General features: G+C 42.8%; 1 protein-coding gene across 1 annotated transcript in view; it reads left to right on the plus strand.

Moving 5' to 3' along the window:
* Positions 1-19952, plus strand: part of Nav2 (neuron navigator 2) — a 387125-nt gene that overhangs the window by 204794 nt on the left and 162379 nt on the right. The window contains exons 8-11 of the mRNA XM_013019543.1: positions 3871-4972; positions 9885-9997; positions 15054-15162; positions 17257-17646. Coding sequence (XP_012874997.1) covers positions 3871-4972; positions 9885-9997; positions 15054-15162; positions 17257-17646 — 1714 coding nt within the window. The remainder of the gene's footprint in view (positions 1-3870; positions 4973-9884; positions 9998-15053; positions 15163-17256; positions 17647-19952) is intronic.

The raw sequence follows: 19952 nt of genomic DNA on the forward strand, positions 1-19952 counted from the left end.
TCCTCAGATGCCCCAATGGCTTCTATCCCTGGTTGGAAGACTTCTCCAGAAAACAAATCCAAAACCATCTTCAAGTCTACCTTTTATAGCTATAACAAGTAACTTTAAAATATCCCCAGGATTCTGTAACTGGGGGAGCCTTGGCTAAATGCCAAAGACATCTTAAAGCTCTTTTAAAAAAAATCTTTTGGAAATTTTCCCCCCTTGAACTTAAGCTTAAAGTTTTTAATAAAACTCTAGTGATTTGTTATAAATCCTACATTTTTGTTGCCTTAAATGTGACTTGATGGTGTCAAAACTATTCAGAAACCACTTATTGGATATTCCGGTGCTCTGATAGGCTTTGGGATGAGTCTGGAGGGAAAAGTGACCTCCCTAAAGAACATCATGAACCAGTAGAGTAACAAACCTGCCAATAGCAGAAGCTCCACATGGTAACTCAATGATCACCTTCTCCAAAAAAGTTCTCAAACATCAGTAGGAAATTAGAACCATCTACCACTCCTTTTCTGTGGTTTGCTGTGAGGCCTGATTTACACCACGCTAGTGTGTTCGTAGACCTAGAGGTTAAATCTGTTCCTAGTGTGTGGCACTAAGAGGTGGCTTTCTAAATCCCTGGGAGTATATGTAGAATTTTCTAGAAATAGAGCAACAAAAATCTATCTGAGACTGTTAGATGCCTGACAGAAGAAGAGGCACTGTAGTTTGTAAACTAGTTTGTAGGAGTTCTGGGAGATGTTCTGGAGTGGTCTTAGAAGTGACCTGTAAGTGACACTCACAAATTCATCTATGTAGACCCCTTTTTCCTGCACCTTTTTCTAAATAGATAAACTTTTTTGATGAAGTTGGTCATTTCACATAGATGAGACAGGTGTCAGTTTTCCTTGAGGTCAGTTTGTCTATGAGTTGTTGGTTAATTTCTGTGATAGTTAGTGCTAAAAATGCATAGAAATAGGCCTGGGAAGGTGGCTTAATGGTAAAGTGCTTGCCCAGCATGCCTGAAGCCCTTGGTTCTATTCCACAGTACCTCATAAATAGAAAAAGCTACAAATGATCATGTGGCTCAAGTGGTAGAGTGCTAGCTTTGAGTGAAAGAAGCTCAAGGATAGTGCCCAGGCCCTGAATTCAAGCCCCAGAGCTGGCAAAAATAACAACAACAAAAAATCCATAGAAATAGTAGGTAGGTAGAATCTCTTCCTGTCAAACAATTTCTGAGACGCCTCAAAGGATTTCCTAGCAGGGTTTCCTATGCCTTAACAACATATGTACACATGGGGACTATGCCCAGAACTTCTTAGGAAAAAGAATTGTGTCTCGGAATGTGATTTGGCAGTTCCTATAAGGACATTGTTAAAAACTTCCTCTAAATCCCTCTTATTTTTCTTTATCACTATTCCCCACAAATATTATAATGAATTATTGTTTGTTTCTGTTTAACAGAATGTCAGTTCTGTGAAAACAGAAATCTTTGTTTTGTCAGAGATGAATTCCAAGTACTTGGAACAGTGGCACACACTGAGTGTTGATGAATGCATGAATATTGTTATGAATGACTATATTGGATGAATGAACTGATGGATAGATAGGTGGGTAGATGGATGATGACTGGATGAATGGATGGATGGATGGATGGGTGGATGGATGGATGGAGGTTAGATAAATGGATGGGTAAATTGATGGATGAATGTTTTAGCTCAACCCCAGATCTGATCTTCAGATCTGTTCTGTAAGAAAGATCAGAGAGTTACTCATGATTAGAGAGTTACTGTTATTTAGCCAGAGAGCTGAAATTGTGGAGGCTGTTTCCTGAATAGTTTTAGGATTGATGTATGCTTCACTATGGAAATAATTAACATACATAAGCTAGGAGAAAAGGCAGTGCCTACAAAGTGCTCTTGTCATTGAAATGACCTTTGTATGCATTCTTCAAAAAGAAGATAGCTATAATATTGTCCCTAAAAATTCTGTGCTAGGCTACCTGGGTCCAAGTCCCAGATCTGCTCATTTCTCACTGGAAAACTGAAGGTCAGTCATTAGCCCTACCTCATCTCATTTTCCTCTCTCATAAAATGGAATCAGGAACCCTTTTCTAACCATGTGCTGAGCGCTGTGTCTCCTGACACCCATGAATGGTCACTCTACTAGGGGCAGCATCAAGCTGTGAAGACCCTCTGAAAGGTGGGCAGTGCCGGTGGGTTCCCTGAGCCTATTTCTAAATCAGTCTCTGGCTCTCCCCAGGAAAAGATCTAGCAACGCCCAAGAGTTTTGTTAGGGAGGGTTGTGTAGCACTCTCCCCTCCAAAACTCAAATCCCCAGTAAGTCAGGAAGATGTATGTGTTTTAAAACATTGGGAGGTCTGCTTTGGATCACCCTGAGCTGCGGCTTCCCTGTGCAGCTGCGGGCAAGGGAGGCAGTTCCTCTGCTGTGTGGCTCTTGCGCCCCACACAGGGCTGCCTTCACTCTGGCCTCAGCAGCCGTTGACTTTCAAATCATAAAAAGCCGCTCTGCATATAGTTTACTCTGTTGCTAGAAGCCAACTGAGCATAGGTATTGGGAAGGAAAAAAAAAGAGAAAGAGGGAGGGATTGAGAGAGAAAGCAAAAGAGAAAGCTGAAGAAGCAGCCATTGATCCCGCCAGGATTCTGAGCTCTGGAGTAGCTGTGGATGACAAAAGTTAATTAGAAACATGAACAGTTTAACCGAAAACACTTGTGACAATTGGAAGGGCTGCTTCTTCAGTTGGAGAATTTTTCCTAGGAAATCGTCGTGGGAGAAAGTGACTACTGCAAGGTAAATCCTGTGACTGTGACTTTGTAGATACAGATGTGCTAGGGGGGTGGGGTGGGAGCTGACAGAGCGAGTCCTTTCTGCTCAGTGCATGGGGTGCAGTAGGCATGGGCTAAGTCCAGGGAACTTTTCCTGTCATCCTGCCACTTTTTCCGAAACAGCTGCCTATCCTCAGGAGCCAGAGCAACATGCTTTCAGTGCTGCCTGAAGAAGGAGCTGATCTGTGATATCCTTCCTGCCACCTTGGTGAATAGCAGATCTGTAGTTTGAAGCTCATGCTTCTCAGAATAATTCTGGCTCTCGTTTGGAAATACTTTGAGGCATTTCTGAGAAAAGAGTCTGGCCAGGGAAACACTCCCTGAGTGCCAAGGGGAAACCTTGACTTTCAGATAACCTACATGTTTTTTGTTTGGGGAAAAGCTGGGTTTATAAATTATGCTCTTAAGCCAAAAAACAAAAAAATTTTTAGAAGTCCAGCCTGAACTATGTTTGTAACTCTTTAAAAAGTACCAACATAGGGAAAAAAAATTACATGCTTTGATAGGATTTAGCAACTTAGGTGAGTAATTACTCTTCTCTAAAGTTTCCTGGGTTCTCCTTTTCTCTAGTTTTTGTTTGTTTTATTTTCCATCCCTCTCCTATGTTGTTAACTGGTTAATTCTCAATTCTTTTGTATAAGTGTTAATGGGTTGCAGAATTCAAGGCAATTGCTATTTCCTACACCTTTCTTACACCACTGCAGGGACAGCTGCTTGTAGTAAGAGGTTTAGGGTTTATTTTTTCTGTAGATTTACATCCTTAATCATGCTTTGTGTGCATACCACTGTTTAGATCATCAGGCTTTTGTACAACACAGGTCACCAAGACATGATAGAGTCAGGGAGGAGCAACATGACCTCTGGGGACTAGGAAGCAGATGAACTAGGATTTAAATTAACCACTGATAACCCATACCGCTGATGATGGAGCGATATGTCATTTGTGTTGGCAGCAACTGGCTAAATGGCCATGACAGACCTTCCTATATCTCCAATGCATGTCAGCAGATGTAATGCATGTCCCCTTCTCTTCTCTGTTTCTGTAGAGTCATTGGCAAGCTTAGCCTCCTCCCATCCAGGAATGAGTGAAAATGCACCTGCTTCCTTGGAGAGTGGCAGTCCCTCCACCCCTGCTAATTGCAGCACCTCCTCAGCTATCCCCCAGCCGGGTGCTGCCTCCAAGCCCTGGCGCAGCAAGTCCCTCAGTGTGAAGCACAGTGCCACTTCGTCCATGCTGTCAGTCAAGCTGCCTGGGCCTGAGGCCTCCAGGCCCACACCTGAAGCCATGAAGCCAGCCCCCAACAATCAGAAGTCCATGCTGGAAAAGCTAAAACTTTTCAACAGTAAAGGAGGCTCCAAGGCGGGTGAAGGTCCAGGGTCACGGGACACAAGCTGTGAGCGGTTGGAGATCTTGCCCAGCTTTGAAGAGAGTGAAGAGCTCGAGGCCGCTGGCCGTGTATTGCCCACTCCAGGTCCTGCATCCAGCAGCCCTAAAATTGCACTCAAGGGCATCGCCCAGAGGACTTTTAGTCGAGCACTGACCAACAAGAAGAGTTCCCCAAAAGGCAATGAGAAGGAGAAAGAGAAACAACAGCGAGAGAAAGAGAAGGAGAAAGGCAAGGACCTCACCAAGAGAGCCTCAGTGGCAGACAGGCTAGACCTCAAGGAGGAGACCAAGGAAGAGCCCAATGGAGTGGCTGTGACCGAGATGCCAAAAAAGTCCTCCAAGATCGCCAGCTTTATCCCCAAAGGGGGGAAGCTCAACAGTGCCAAGAAGGAGGCCTCAGCCCCTTCCCACAGTGGAATACCAAAACCAGGAATGAAGAGCATACCTGGGAAGTCCCCAAGTGCCCCCACACCTCCCAAGGAAGGAGAGCGGAGCCGGAATGCAAAGCCAAACTCAGGGCTCCCCCCTCAGAAGCCCCAGCTAGATGGTAGGCACTCTAGCTCCTCCTCCAGCCTGGCATCCTCAGAGGGAAAAGGCCCAGGAGGGACCACTCTAAACCACAGCATCAGCAGCCAGACTGTCAGTGGGTCTGTAGGGACCACCCAGACCACGGGAAGCAATACTGTCAGTGTTCAGCTACCTCAGCCACAGCAGCAATACAACCATCCCAACACTGCCACCGTTGCACCTTTTCTGTACAGGTAGGAGAGTGGGTACCACATTCCTGGGCCATTGGGTAAGAGTGTGGCTGATAGATGTTGGGTCTGTGGATGGGGGATCCTGACTGCCCTTCCTCTAGGAACATATGAGCAAATTATCTAAGGTACCATGTACCTTGTTTCTAGGAGAAGCATATCTGGTGCACAATCCCCTCAGCATGGCTGGGAGACCCAGAGAAAGCTGAAGGGAAGAAGCAACATAATCTGGTTCTAGGATAAGCAGTGCTTCGCTAATCTGATGAGGGCCAAGACATTTCAGCATGAAGGCCTAATATGCATGATCAGTGTGTTGGTATCAAACACGTCTTAAACATGCCTGCAGAAACCACAACAGCTGGGTTCTAGTGGCTCACACATAGAGGCTTAGATGCTGAGATCTCAGGATGCTGAGGTCTGAGGATCATGGTTCAAACCCAGTCCAGGTAGACAACTCTAAGAAACTCTTATTTTCAACTAACCAGCATAAGAGCTGGAAATGGAGGTATGCCCCAAGTGGTAAAGCACCAGTCTTGAGTAGAAAAAGCCAAGTGAGAACTTAAGGCCCTCAGTTCAAGCCCCAATTCTGGCACCAAAAACAAAAAACACAATAACCACAGCCTCCTAATGGTTGTCTTGAACTTCCTGGTCATCATTGTCTCTGGGCGTTTTTTGAAGGGAGAGAAAGATGAGGGAGGAAGGAAAATAAGAGTGGTGAAGGAAGGACCAATTCTAGAACTGTCCAAATAAAAAGGGCAGGAGTTGGACTGATAGTGATCAAGGACTGTCACGGGAAGAATGTTGTATTGAGGAGATAAACCTGTTGTCCTTTATCTGTCCCATGTGACACCGGGTATTATTTGCTCTATATGGCTCTGGCCCTGAGAGCCTCTGGCTGCTCTGTCTACAAAACACACCTTTGCTGAACTAGGCACCCAGGCCTCAAGTGCTCCATGATGGCCATGGTTGAGCACTTTAGGCAAATGGAAGCTCCCAGCACTAGTCTTGAGAAAACCCGGGGCTTTTGCTCCCAGTGTTCAACTTGATCTTGTGCTGGAGATAGGGAGTACCTTTGGTCACACTGCATAGCTGGATCATAACTAATACCTGTAACTAATACTCACTGACTTTACAGCTTTTGCACTAAATATATACACATGCACAACTATACACTTTTGGACATTGAACATTCAGTCACACAACTACTCATTCCCATATCAAATGCAAATGCATCTATATACACATAACTTAAGTACTTACCTATCTGCAGGTATATAAATTTATTTCTATGTTTTCAACTTCCTATATGTGCATGGTTCTTCAAAGAATTAAAGATTCCCTCTATCCTTCCCTGAGTTGTGTTTCCATGAGCTGTCATATTTCCTATCAATAGCAATTTCAGAGTAAAACCAATGGTGTCCGGCCAATGAGGGAAATCCAGGCTTCACGTCTTCATTGTCTTTTACTTGGCCTCCTCTTTAGTGAGGGTTATACTGATCTTTTTAATTGGTGGATGGTCATCATTTTATTAAATTGAGTCATCAGCTCAGTTAAGGGTGTTGGAAGGGCACCAAGGCTTAGATAATAGCTCAGTACCTCTGCATACAGAGCTTTTAAAATACAGCTGTTCTCTAAAGCTAACTGAATAGCTCCCCCACAAAGTTTTTATAATTCCAATAGCATTAATAGTGTTGAGGTAAGGAACATTTGAAGTAATATTCAAAGATGCTTGATTTGCATTTCAAAATCCTAAATATATGACAATCCTTAATCACCAGCATTCCAACTCCTTCCCTTTTTATTTTGACAGCAGTCACTTAAAAGATTATAAAATATTCAGCCTCTTTATTGTTACATTTTTGTTATCTTTAAGTAGTTGTACAGAGGAATTACCATTCACAAGACAGTTTATGAATATAGTGCATTTTGTCACCCCTGTTCAATTTTTTCACCCACACCTCCTAACCCATCCCTTCCTCCCAACTAACCGTTTCCTTCACCTTTCTTAATTTTAGTTCCATAAGCTAGCTTTCATTTGAAATCCCCATTCTACAGATGTGCAAACTAAAGCTTAGAATAATTAAGTAGCAAATTTAGTCACAGAATTAATCACTAGGACTGGTATTTTAACCCATCTGTCCAACAAGAAGGACCAGGCTCTTAGCTACTATATTGTTTTAACTATCAATTACTTTGTCTGACTTTTATCTTCCTCTGGAAAACAAGAAGACCAAATTAGTTAGAGGATTTAAAGATAGTTTACACTCTCTTCTTGCTCTAAAATTCTCTCTCAAGTTTATGATTTCTTGTATAATTTACAGGGCTCTACCTGAAACCTCTCTGTAATAAAGATGTTACTAAGGGGACAAAAAAAGATCTCATTTTTCTTTTCAAAAATAACACATCTATCACTTTCTTATATACTTTTATATTGTATCATATTTGATGTTTGTACCTGCTAGAGCGGTCTTTGTTGTTATCCCTGTGTTGTACAGGAAGGCTTTGAGTTTCAAAGAGGTGATATGACTTGAGTTATAGACCTTAGACTTGAAGCTACATGTTCAGACCCCAAGTCTAATGTTCCTTCCAGGAATTTGTAGACTTTAAGTATTCTGACTCATCCATACATATCCCTTGCTCTTAAGGACTACACTGTATTATGAACTTGACCTAAGCTTTGTCTGAAGACAGCTCTCCATCAACTTGAGGAAATATTTAGTCAGATCACATCATCCTCAAAAGAAAGTGCTAAAAAATAATGAAGTAGACATGTTAGCTGACAGGCTCAGGGAGGCTTCCAAAGCCAACATGCTGTGGAGCTGCTCTTAAAAACAGGTTAGCAGTCCACTGGGGAAGAATCTCAAGAAGAATATTAAGGGACATAGATTAAAGTATAATGTGCCATCTGAAGATGGGGAAAAGCCACATGAATGGCGGAGAGGGGAGAGCTATGTACAAGGTAAGGAGCAGGTGTGAAAATACAGAAAGAGTCCCAGGATGTAGAGCAGTATCTACCACAAGGAGGAGCTTACACCTTATTCTGGAATGATGGGTGCTCTCGAAGGCCTCTCATAAAGCCAGTATTGCACAGATTAGTGGAGCATTGTGTAGGAGAAGACCAGCTTTAGGAAGAGTCTACAGTGGGAATCACCAATCCAGAGACCTGTTTTGAGTCCAAACATAAACGATTGCTGAGGCCAGGTAGCACTATTGCAGAGGGGATGACACACTCCCTAGGCACCAGCAGGTGGCGCCCTGTAAAAGTCTTATTCTGAGCTCTGCTAGATCCCTCTAGGCTTTTCTTGTTTTTAGTGGAGGAAGGCAGAAATCCAAGTAATTTTGTGTGTGAAACTGCCCAAGTTTTAAATAGTAAACTGATTTGAAAGCTTTAAAATACTCTCCCAATCAATAAGAAATCATCTGTTACCTGCTGTTTTCAACCTCCGGCAATGAGGGCTTAGACTCCACCTGGATAATGGAGAGGAACTTTGGGAATATAAAGTCCTTTAAACGTAGTAATTACAGGAATTGAGAAGAGTTGGCTTTAGAAGAAGGACAAACAAGAGAAGAATAGGTGAGGGGCATGAAGTTTATCAAGACATGTTCTCCCACAATCCTTATATGTTCTTATTAGTAACATTTGGTCGGGGGCGGGGCGGGGAGGGGGGGCCCTCAGTGTTTCAGCTCATGTTTAGTATGCACAAGGCCTTGAATTTAATCCCTGCCCCAGAGGGAGAGAGAGGAGAGGGGGCTGAGGGAGGGGACAGAAGAGAGAGGGAGACAGTTTGTGAGGGAACAGGGGAGAGAGGAAAAAAAGGAATTGTAAGCCAGGCACCAGTGGCTCATGCCTGTAATCCTAGCTATTTAGGAGGCTGAGATCTGAGGATCATGGTTCAAAGCCAGCCCAGGCAAGAAAGTCCATGAGACTCTTATCTCCAACAAACCACTAGAAAACTGGAAGTGGTGCTTTGGCTCAAGTGGTAGAGCACTAGCCTTGAGCTGAAGAGCAAGGGACAACACCCAAGCCCAGAGTTCAAGCCCCACGACTGACCAAAAAGGATGGAAAGAAAGAAAGAAAGAAAGAAAGAAAGAAAGAAAGAAAGAAAGAAAGAAAGAAAGAGAAGGAGCGAGTTGTTCTTAGGTAATGAAATCTGCCTAAATTAGTTCAGGATACTAATGAATTAATGTTATATACAGGGTTATGCATCTGAGCATTATTATACATTGCATGCTATGCCTGAGTTAACAGAGGTAGTTGTGGTGAGAAAACTCATGGAGCTAGTTGCCTCAATTTGCTTGACAAATAAGGGCATGGGGAAGGTTGGGGGAAGTACAAATTTCAGTCAAGTGTTGAAATAATGATCAATGAGACCTTTCATGTCAAAAGATCTGAGCACTGAATCAGAGACCTGGAGGGCAAACACAGCTGTTTGGCATCCACTCCTGACTGGTTTTACAGTTACCTTTTCAGAGAGAACCATGTCAGCAGGAGGACTGCGGGGGATGGGGGGGGGCATCATTGGAGTCATCTTTATGCTTGACTTACTGGTGTTATGGTTACTTAGGAGTTGCTCTTTGGCATAGGTTTAATTATCTGAACCACCAAGTACCCTTCAGCATTTGTCTGGCTAGACCTATTTCCCTGAGGAGAAGTCAGCAAAGCCTTCCTCTATCAGATTGAAGACCCTCCACTTGGACAATGAATATTTCATCTTTTCCAGTTGGGCAGCTCTCTCTATTCTTAGGACATTGCTCCACATGGAGCTATTGAATTATTTAGTGTCAGTCTGCTGGTCTGCTCTGTTCCAAAGCTCCTTGCTGAAGGAGTAGATGGTGAATGCTGTGGGCAGACCACAGTGATCCAGATGTGGCCATTGCCTCTCCTGATAAGCATATCTGTTTTGGTTTGTGTGTGAAGGTCACAGACAGACACTGAAGGAAATGTCACTGCAGAGTCTGGCTCAGCAGGTGTGAACATGGAGCCCAGCCACTACACCAAGAGCGGACAGCCTGCTTTGGAGGAGCTCACTGGTGAGTATGAGCCCCAAAATTCTGTGTCTGCTATTGATGAGGCGATCTAAGCAACCACCTTCTGGAATAGCAGGGACCCAGCTGGCACATTAAATTGATGAGATGAACAAACTTGATTTCTTGCCTTCCTTTTAACTTCCTTCTCTTTCTTCTCTTTTATCCCTATCTTTCGATCTCTTTGCTCCTCCTCAGAATTGAAGGGGGAAAAAAAAAACTTTCTCACCTGTTGCTGAGTGTTACATTTAAGATATATTCAGTATCCTTGCTTTAGGGTTCCTGGATTACTCTGCTACAAAAGTTGCTTCTTAAAGTTGCTTCTCACCAAGATTTGGGACTCTAAAGTGTTGCATTTCTTTTTACTCCTTAAGAGAAGCACAGGTTAAAAAGATATTCCTAGCATTTCCCATTAACTGGAAAGATTTGAGCATGATTTATTTTTCTAAAAACAAATTTTAAAAAATCGCCAAATTTAATAATTTCTTAGACAATGATGATTGTAGTGAAGTTATATTATATAAAAATTTATTGATTGATATTGTAATGTCATATCCTTAATTCCAAGGAGAAAAGTTATACCTGAATTAGAATTTGTGTGTGTGTGTGTGTGTGTGTGTGTGTGTATGCTAAAGATGGCCTTGTGTAAGCTAAGCCTATGCTTTTCCAATGAGCTATGCCCCCAGCCTACCTCTGAATTCCTTCTATAGCATGTTCCAAGCTACCACCTTCTCTGTTCCCTTCCCCTCTCACACAGCATTGTGTCCTGACTTTCAGCAGCCTCCTATCAGTGAAATGAGGAGGAAATCACATAGTTAGCAGTGGTTGTATCACTTATCTTCTATGACCACGCTATTTCAGTAGCTCCATTACAACTGTGAAATTGGTCTGTAGCCCATGTGGTTGAAACTTATTCATCTTACCACTAGCTCTGAGTATTAGTTTCAGAAAACTGGGGTGATTTTAACTACCAACTGGGCACAGGAATTGTGCAGAGATTTCTCAAACCATTTGTAAGTGACCCATTTTAGAATGGCTTGGGCCTCAACATTTGGTATTGATTTTATGTTTTCTGCTCTTCAGGGTTTGTAGCTCCCTTACATATGAACACATGGATAGCACAGGAAAATCACCAGCTATTGGAAGAGTATGAATTCAAATAGCTGCTCAGGTCTCCACTTATATTCCAGATAATGTTCTGAGTGGATACATCAAAAGGGTTAAGTGGGGATCGCTGTGTGTCCTGTTGAGTCATGTGGGTTCCTGTCAGACATCACATCTCAGCCAGATCCCATTTGAAAAGAAAACATGAATCCAGAGGGCATTCCAAATACCACTTATGTTTCAGAGGGACAGACTGCTGCTTGTGATGCTCCACTGACTTTTCTTTTTCTTCCCATGACTCCTGGGTTCCGTGACTTTATGACAAAATCTGAGCTATCTGAGAAACCCTAAAGAACTGCTGGCTTAGGCAGCTGGCTTGCACAGCCAGAAGGACCTGAAAATTCAATGGATCAGGGTGACTCCCATTTATATTCAAGTGGTAGAAATTGAATGTGTGACTCCACTGCAAGTTTTTTATAGAGACACTAGATAGCATGAGGTAGAATTAAACTCACCCATAGTACATCCCTTGAAATGTTATTAAGTGGAGGAGGGGGTATTGAGAAGTAAGAATTATGAGATTATTTGATTGGTCGCTCAATTTTACCCTTACGGATACAAACAGGGGGATTTTCATGTATGTAACATTGTGGTTAAGAAGTGCATATTGGACTATAAAGGTAGAAGAAGAAATCCACACAGTCCATAAATCCTTCCTGTAGGTTTCTAATGGATCATCTTTTAGCCTCTACGTGAATATTTCTTTTGACAGAAAAATGATCCCTTCTAAAACAGCCTTTCTTTTTTCCTTTGGTTCAACATGTAATGATTTTCTTTGCTCTTACATTTTCATCAGATGTAATTCAGCCTCATGCTGTCCACAGACAATTTCCATTCTTCCTCAGGTAGCAGTATGTCCTCTTAGCCTTCTTCTGAATAAACATCCTTGCTCTCTTCCATGTCCTTTAACAGGTAGATATCCTACATACTGAGTTATGGGTCGTGATGTGGTCTCCTTTAGTCATGACCAATAGCTCTTAGAGGCTATCCTCAGCAAATATTAGATTGCAGGAAGACTCAGGGTGGCTTGATTTTTAAGATCTCTGTAGGTAGGAGCTGAAAAGTCCTAGCTATCTCCACTGAATCCTTCTTGTTTCTGCTTTGCTTAGACTGTGAGTTGGTGAGAAAAATCTAACATTCTAGACAGTGACCAAGGAGACATAGTTAGTGTTCAGAATGTGATCTCATGGGTCACGAGGTAGATGACTATTTGATTCTATACTACCTTGGGGTTTATAGTATAGGTCTAGTATAGGGCTCTGAGGGGCACAGACAAATCCTATTAGGACCCTCAAAAGGGACACGGGATGCACACATTTGCTAAGTGCTTATTTTGTATGCATCCCATAGAGTCATGTGGGGTTCCTGTCAGTATATAATATGTACATATCATCTGGTTTTCAGGCAAACACTTCTGGAAGAGAGACAGTGTTCCCATTTAACAGATGAGATTGAAAAGGGTACATGTATGTCCAAGATCAAGTGTCCACAACACTACAATTCACATGTTTCTTTTGAGATGGGGTCTCATGATATAGCCTAGGTTAGCTTTTAACTCATAATCCTCCTGCCTCAGTCTCCTGAGTGCTGGGTGACAGGTGTGCACAGCCATGCCTGCTTGAATCACGTCTTTGTGGAAATACAAAGTCCGTGCCTTGCCTTCAACTCCACACTTACTAAACATCAACTGGGAAATGAATATTTCTTAAGCATGTACACAGAGATTAACAAAAGGAAATAAATATTTCTTAAGCATGTACACAGAGATTACCAAAAGGAAAGGTGAGAGACATTGTGCCCAATTCCTAAAAGGCATCTTCCCTCCTGGTGCTAGGGATAGATGCCTGGACCTCACACTTGTAAAACACATACTTTGCCACTGAGCCACATTCCAGTCCAGTATCTCTGAATTTCTGAAGGAGTTAAGAAAGGCAAATATGTCATTCATCAAGACATGGATATACAAATACATTTTGCATAAGTTATTAAGTTACTTAATTAAGGCGATTTGAAAACCTGTATCTACACTTAGATTCCTAATAAATGTTCTCTATCAGGCCTAGAAATGTCCACAGGACTGTACATTTTTGACAGCCTTATATAAATATGGTCCAACTGGCAGTAAAAATATTGATGGCCTCAAACGTCAACACATTTACATTCCTCCAATTCTCTTAGGGAAAGGTAGAATGGGCCTTTATCAAGTTTTCCTCTAAAAATCCATACGTAATACATATATGGATTTTAGAGACTTGGGTGGGAAAGGCAAGGTTGAGCACTGTTCAGATAAGAGCAAAATGCCTTCCAACTTTCTCTGGATTAAACGGGAGTCAAAAATTGAAAACAGTTCAACTTCCAAGGTTAGAGAATGTGCTATAGTAAATTAATTGCATAAAAATCACTTTGCTATCATTGATTCTATCCTCCAGACTCCAGGCACCACCATGCAGAGAACAACCCAATGAAGTTGTTATCTTTCTCAGAAGTATAGTCCTATGACATTTCTTAGCTGCCTATTTCTCTATTAGCAACAGTTGTTGCAAGTTCTACTCGATGTCTAATGTGAATCCTAGCTGCTACTGTCCATGTGTACTATAATCTATAGGAAGATTGCTTCAAAAATATTCATTCAAAGCCGGGCACTGGTGGCTCATGCCTGTAATCCTAGCTACTCAGGAGGCTGAGATCTGAGGATCGAGGTTCAAAGCCAGCCCGGGCAGGAGAGACCGTGAGACTCTTATCTCCAATAAACCACCAGAAAACCGGAAGTGGCGCTGTAGCTCAAGTGGTAGAGCGCTCGCCTTGAGCTGAAGAGCTGAGGGACAGCGCCCAGGCCCAGAGTTCAAGTCCCACGACCGACCAAAAAAAAAAATATTCATTCAACACTTGAAAATAGTCATAAGACCCTTGATTGTGGTTTCTTAATCTTCTTAGCCTTCCCTGAAATTACTTTAGGAGGAAAATGTTTTGATTCCTTTAATCATTATTATAGTTATTTCCCTTCTTACCTCCTTGTGAGGCCAAATAAGAGAACAGTTAGAGAACCTGAAATAAGGCTAGACAGAGAGACACATGGCTTCCTAGCTTGTGGGTGGCATAGTTCTCCTAGTATATTAACGCCAGCTTGAACCCTGCTCAACCAAGTACCTCACGGAAAAATCTTGCCCACACAATGGAAGGCTATGATCATGTCGAATGAAAGCCTGGCTATTTCTTTTGTGGTTCCCTGCTTCATACCACTGGCTAGCTTGTGTGATGGGCACGGTACGCAGGATCCTCCAGGCCTTAGCCCATGTTTTTCCCACCACTGTCCTTGGAGGCTGGTGCGATAGCCAGGCTCACAGGAGTATGAATGCAGAAGGATGGTGAAGCTCCCTACAGCCAGTTCCCTACAGCTAACCATATAGCCAGTAATTAGAGAAACTAGAATTCATGATCACCTGGTACAGATCACAAGGGAGAAGGTAGACTTAATTTGTGATAAATAAGTACATTCCTTTAGCCACACAAGCACATTTTGTAAATGTAGGCAGTCACTTATATCACTAGTACCGAAGAAAACAAGTATCAGACACATTTTTGCATTGGGAACGTGGTTCCCCTAACCTATCAATACCTTCTTTGGTGATTGTGTGTGAACTAGGTGCTTTGCATCCCCCACAAGCTACACCTCACCTATTTCAGGATGGACCTAGAAGAAGAATCTCCTTAGATTTCAGTACCTTCCTTTGGAATCCATTCATTCATCATTTATTCATGCATTCATTTTTAAGTGCTTATTAAGTACCCCATAGCAAGCCAAAAACTGGGCAGAGAGACTAGTTACAGTCAAGGACATGCTGCTGCTCTCAGGAACCTGCTCTATCAAAGAGTCAAATTTTAACCTTCCTTTTCCCAGGGGAAGACCCTGAGGCTCGGCGACTGCGGACTGTGAAGAACATTGCTGATCTACGGCAGAATCTGGAGGAGACCATGTCCAGTTTACGGGGAACTCAGGTTACACACAGGTATCAACAGCATGAATTACTTGGTTGAATTAAATGGAAACTTGATTTTCACAGTTTGTCATTTGTTGGCTCATGTCACCCACAAAGTAATTTGGTTCAGAATGGAAAAAATGACCTTGCTCCTCAAATATGCTAGAATTCACAAAGAGTACTAGGTAACACATAGCAAGACAGTATAGGGAAGAAAAGTTAGTATAGACTGACTCCTTCCAAAAGCAGGTTAACTAAATTCACTCCACAGAGGATATTACAGAGATGCTGAATTTAAGTTTCAGTCTGTTTGTGTTGTGCAGTTCAAATGGGCAGATGAACTATGTTTGAACTGTGTGATAAATTGAATAACTTGAATTCTTACCCACTCTTCTGATGCACAACACTGTAATATTATTAGTCATGCACGTGCATAAAACACGTACAGAAATGTTTATGAAAACTTAACTGTGTTTAAACTATGATTTAGTTGGATGGACTCTAGGATTACATTGGAAACGCTTATCAGCTTGTTTTCATTGCTCAGCAAGAACTTGAAGAGGATGCAACCCTGTGATGTCCTTTGAGATTTGGGTAGAATGACGTTTCACAGTTTGAGTTAGGCTTTGAAAATCAAAGGAAAGGCCTAGTTACCCCTGCTGAACTCCCAGGGAGTCTCCTTTGCTTCTCCAGTTTCTTTAGTAAATGAGTAAGGAGGGGGAGACACAGGGCTTCCCTGCTGTCAGCAGTTCTGGCAAATTAGGGTTAACCACTGAGGGTTTGTCTGTAGTAGTAGGACTGAGGCATCCAGAATGTGGGAACTGAGGCCACTTCCAGGATGGAGTGGGAGGACAAGAAAAATAGCTGTAGGTACCACATATGCTCTACAGAGGAAAGTGAGTTTTAGAGGTGATATTTCCAAAGACTTTAGGTATTTGAAGAGCAGTCTGGGTCATGTGTAACTCTGATTAGATATGAAACAGCCCTCTTTCTACCATCAGCACCAAAACTGAGTTAACATTACCATGGCATTTCTTTTGATAAATTTCTTGGCTTGAAGTAGGGTTGGTAATTCTGACCCTCCCTGGTTTCTTCTTTGGGATAGACTCTTAACTTTCTGCCAGGAAGGAAAGTCCAGTGATGTCCTAAAAGGAGCCTAGACTTCACTGTGTCATACAGTCTGAGGACTGTGAAGACTTAGAATGCATAATGGTCTTTGTAGTGCCCATTGATGAGCCTGACAGATCTACTCCACATGACTTGAATTATTAAGTACCTCAAACCCTGACATTTGCCTTTTTTTTTCAGGTATTTTAGACAAAATATGGGGGAAAATGGACATTAGAAGTTTAGAAAAATTAGAATCCTCCCCTCAGTTCAGTAGGAAGATAGCTGAGGATATGCAGTGTGATGTTAGGACCTCCAGGGTGAGCTGTGCATCCTGTCTGCAGAGAAGCAGAACAGCTATGCCATTCTAGAACAAATGAACAGTGGAAACGTTCATGTCCCTTCTTTCCTACCTCTGCATTTTCTATTTTCTTTCTTAGGTTAGGGGAAAGATTCTGGTAACATTTAATTAAAGTAGTTGGTAGAGGATATCTTATGCTATGTTACTAAGGAAAAAGCCTGCTAGCATTTCAGAATATTATATAGACATGGAACTTCTCTCTTACTTTGTGTGTGTGTGTGTGTGTGTGTGTGTGTGAGTGTGTGTGTGTGCGTGCGCGCACATGTGTGCGAGCACGTCATTACTAGGGATTGAATTCAGAGCCTAGATGCTGTCCCTTTAGCTTTTTGCTCAAGTCTAGTGCTTTACTACTTCAGTCACAGCTCTCCTTCTGGCTTTTTGCTTGTTAATTGGAGATAAGAGTCTCATGGGCTTTTCTGACCAGGCTGGCTTTGAACTACAATCCTCAGATCTCAGCTTCCGAGTAGCTAGCCACCAGTACCCAGATGCTTTTCCATTTTTAACAGCAGAAACATTCCAGGTAGTACTTGGTGCCTGTCATTTATCCCACCTTTTATATGAAATTTTTTCATAATCCTGAAAGTCTAAAAATATATAAACTGCAAGAGGTACCGGACACCCTAGGATCTAACTTCGGGCTGATTTTATGGTTTCAGCACATTGGAAACAACGTTTGACACCAATGTCACCACAGAGATAAGTGGCCGAAGCATCCTCAGCCTAACAGGGAGGCCCACTCCTCTGTCCTGGAGACTTGGCCAGTCCAGCCCTCGGCTCCAGGCAGGTGATGCTCCCTCAATGGGCAACGGGTACCCACCTCGAGCCAATGCCAGCCGCTTCATCAGCTCCGAGTCAGGCCGCTATGTGTACTCTGCTCCACTGAGGAGGCAACTGGCCTCCAGGGGTAGCAGTGTCTGCCATGTGGACGTTCCAGACAAGGCTGGAGAGGAGGTGGACCTGGAAGGTATCAGCATGGATGCCCCTGGTTACATGAGCGACGGGGATGTGCTGAGCAAGAACATCAGGACCGATGATATTACAAGCGGGTGAGTGCCTTGAGGCATCTGTCTTTTAGTGGAATGAGATGAGGTTTGGCTCCTACTTTCTATTGGGCACCTTTACTGAAGTGTTCTAGAGATTGAGCTGGCTGCCTCAACTTCTGCCATCCACGGTGTGATAGAGAATTGGGAGGGATATTGCTGGACTGTGAGTCAGAAGACCTGGGTAGACAGGCTCCACCAGCTGCCAAAGTGACACAGGAGAACAGATCGGCTGTATCAGTCTTTTAAACAAAATTTGCACAATGAATGGTATCCTGACTCCTTGGTGAGGCTGTTCTGCCCCTGCAGGACCTGGCCCGTACCTGCCTCTCAAATCTCAGTGGCTCCCACCTTGTTTTCCCTGCTGCAACTATCTTCTACTCTTCAGTCTCCCCAAGCTCTTCCCAGCCCCATAGCCTTTGTACTTTCTGTTTCCAGATTTGAATCCTATGTCTTAGGTCTCCACATGGCTAGTTCACTCTTGATTCTGCCTCCAGGGAGAAGCCCTCCATGACCATTCCATTTGAAGGAGTTTCTGTCTTGCCCCTGTCCTCATCATCTGCGGCAGGCTCTTGAAAAAACTTACCACCGTTTCAAATTATCCTGATTGTGTGTTGCCACAGTAAGCTCATCATCTTTGTGGATTTATTACATGTAGGTTTGACCATGTTTGGTCAAAATAAATAATTTTTTTTTTTGGTCCGGTCGTGGGGCCTGAACTCTGGGCCTGGGTGCTGTCCCTCAGCTCTTCAGCTCAAGGCTAGCACTCTACCACTTGAGCCACAGCGCCACTTCCGGCTTTTTTTTCTTTTTGCTTATATGGTGCTGAGGAATCAAACCCAGGGCCTCAGGCTTGCAAGGCAAGCGCTCTACCGCTGAGCCACCTTCCCAGCCCAAAATAAATAAATTTTGAAAATTCAAAAGAAATTTTAAGCCAGGCACTGGTGGCTCATACCTGTAATCCTAGCTACTCAGGAGGCTGAGATCTGAGGATCACGATTCAAAACCATCCTGGCAGGAAAATCCCATGAGACTCATCTCTCCAATAAATTATTCAGAAAAAGACAGAAATGGCACTGTAATTCACAAGTGGTAGAGCACTAGCCTTAAGTCAAAGAAGCTCAGGGTCAGTGCTCAGGCCCAGAGTACAAGCCCCAGGACTGGAAAAAAAAAAATTTTAAGCCCAAGTTGAAATTCCCAAGTGTGTATTACATAGCATAGTTGCCACAGAGAAGTTCTCATCAGTCCAGTTACATCACTTGTGTTTAAATTGTCATGTGATTGCCTGAGTGTTTCTTTACACTGAATTCTGTGAAACTACATCTGCCATAAAGGTTAATGGTGACCCCTAAAGCCAGTTAAAAGAGAATGTGACTGGGGCTGGGAAGGTGGCTCAGTGGTAGAGCACTTGCCTTGCATGCATGAGGCCCTGGGTTTGATTCCTCAGCACCACATAAGAAAAAAGAAAAAAGCTGGAAGTGGCGCTGTGGCTCAAGTGGTAGGGCACTAGCCTTGAGCTGAAGAGCTGAAGGACAGCACCCAGGCCCAGAGTTCAGATACCACGACCAGACCCCACCCCCTCAAAAAAAAGAGAGAGAGAGAATGTGACTAATTGAGATGATAAAGTGAAAGTTTTAGATTTATTGAAAGGCAGCCTGTCTTTAGCAGAAGTAGGATGGCATAATGGGAAAATGAATCAAGATCTGAGATTTCTGAGAATTCATGATTTTTCATCACATCAATCTCTGTGGAACTACATACTTGTAGATTCCAAGGTTTTACTGTAGTTTAACATCTCCCTACTCACTCCTGCTTACAAGAGCTACCATGACACCATAACCTTTGTTGATGATTGAATCTCTAGTTGACTATATATAAAAAAGGTCATAAATATTGTTGAACAGGGGTATAGTTCATTGTTATTGTGCTTGACTAGCATGTGGGAGGTCCTGAATTCAATCCCCAGCACTAAAAATATATATAAATTAATAATACCAGAAATACCAGAAGTGGATTTGGAAAGCAGTATGGAGGTTCCTCAAAAGACTCCACATAGAGCTCCCCTATGACCCAACAATCCCACTTTTGGGCATTTACTCAAATGTTCATAAACAAGACCACACTAAAGCTACCAGCACGACTATGTTTATTGCAGCATTATTTACTATAGCTAAGATATGGGACCAACCCAGATGCCACTCAGTAAATGAATGGATCAAGAAAATGTGGTATATATACACAATGGAATTCTATGCCTCCATCAGAAAGAATGACATTGCTCATTTGTTAGGAAATGGAAAAACTTGGAAAAA

The sequence above is a fragment of the Dipodomys ordii genome, unplaced genomic scaffold, assembly GCF_000151885.1.
Source record: "Dipodomys ordii isolate 6190 unplaced genomic scaffold, Dord_2.0 Scaffold46, whole genome shotgun sequence".
NCBI lineage: Eukaryota > Metazoa > Chordata > Mammalia > Rodentia > Heteromyidae > Dipodomys > Dipodomys ordii.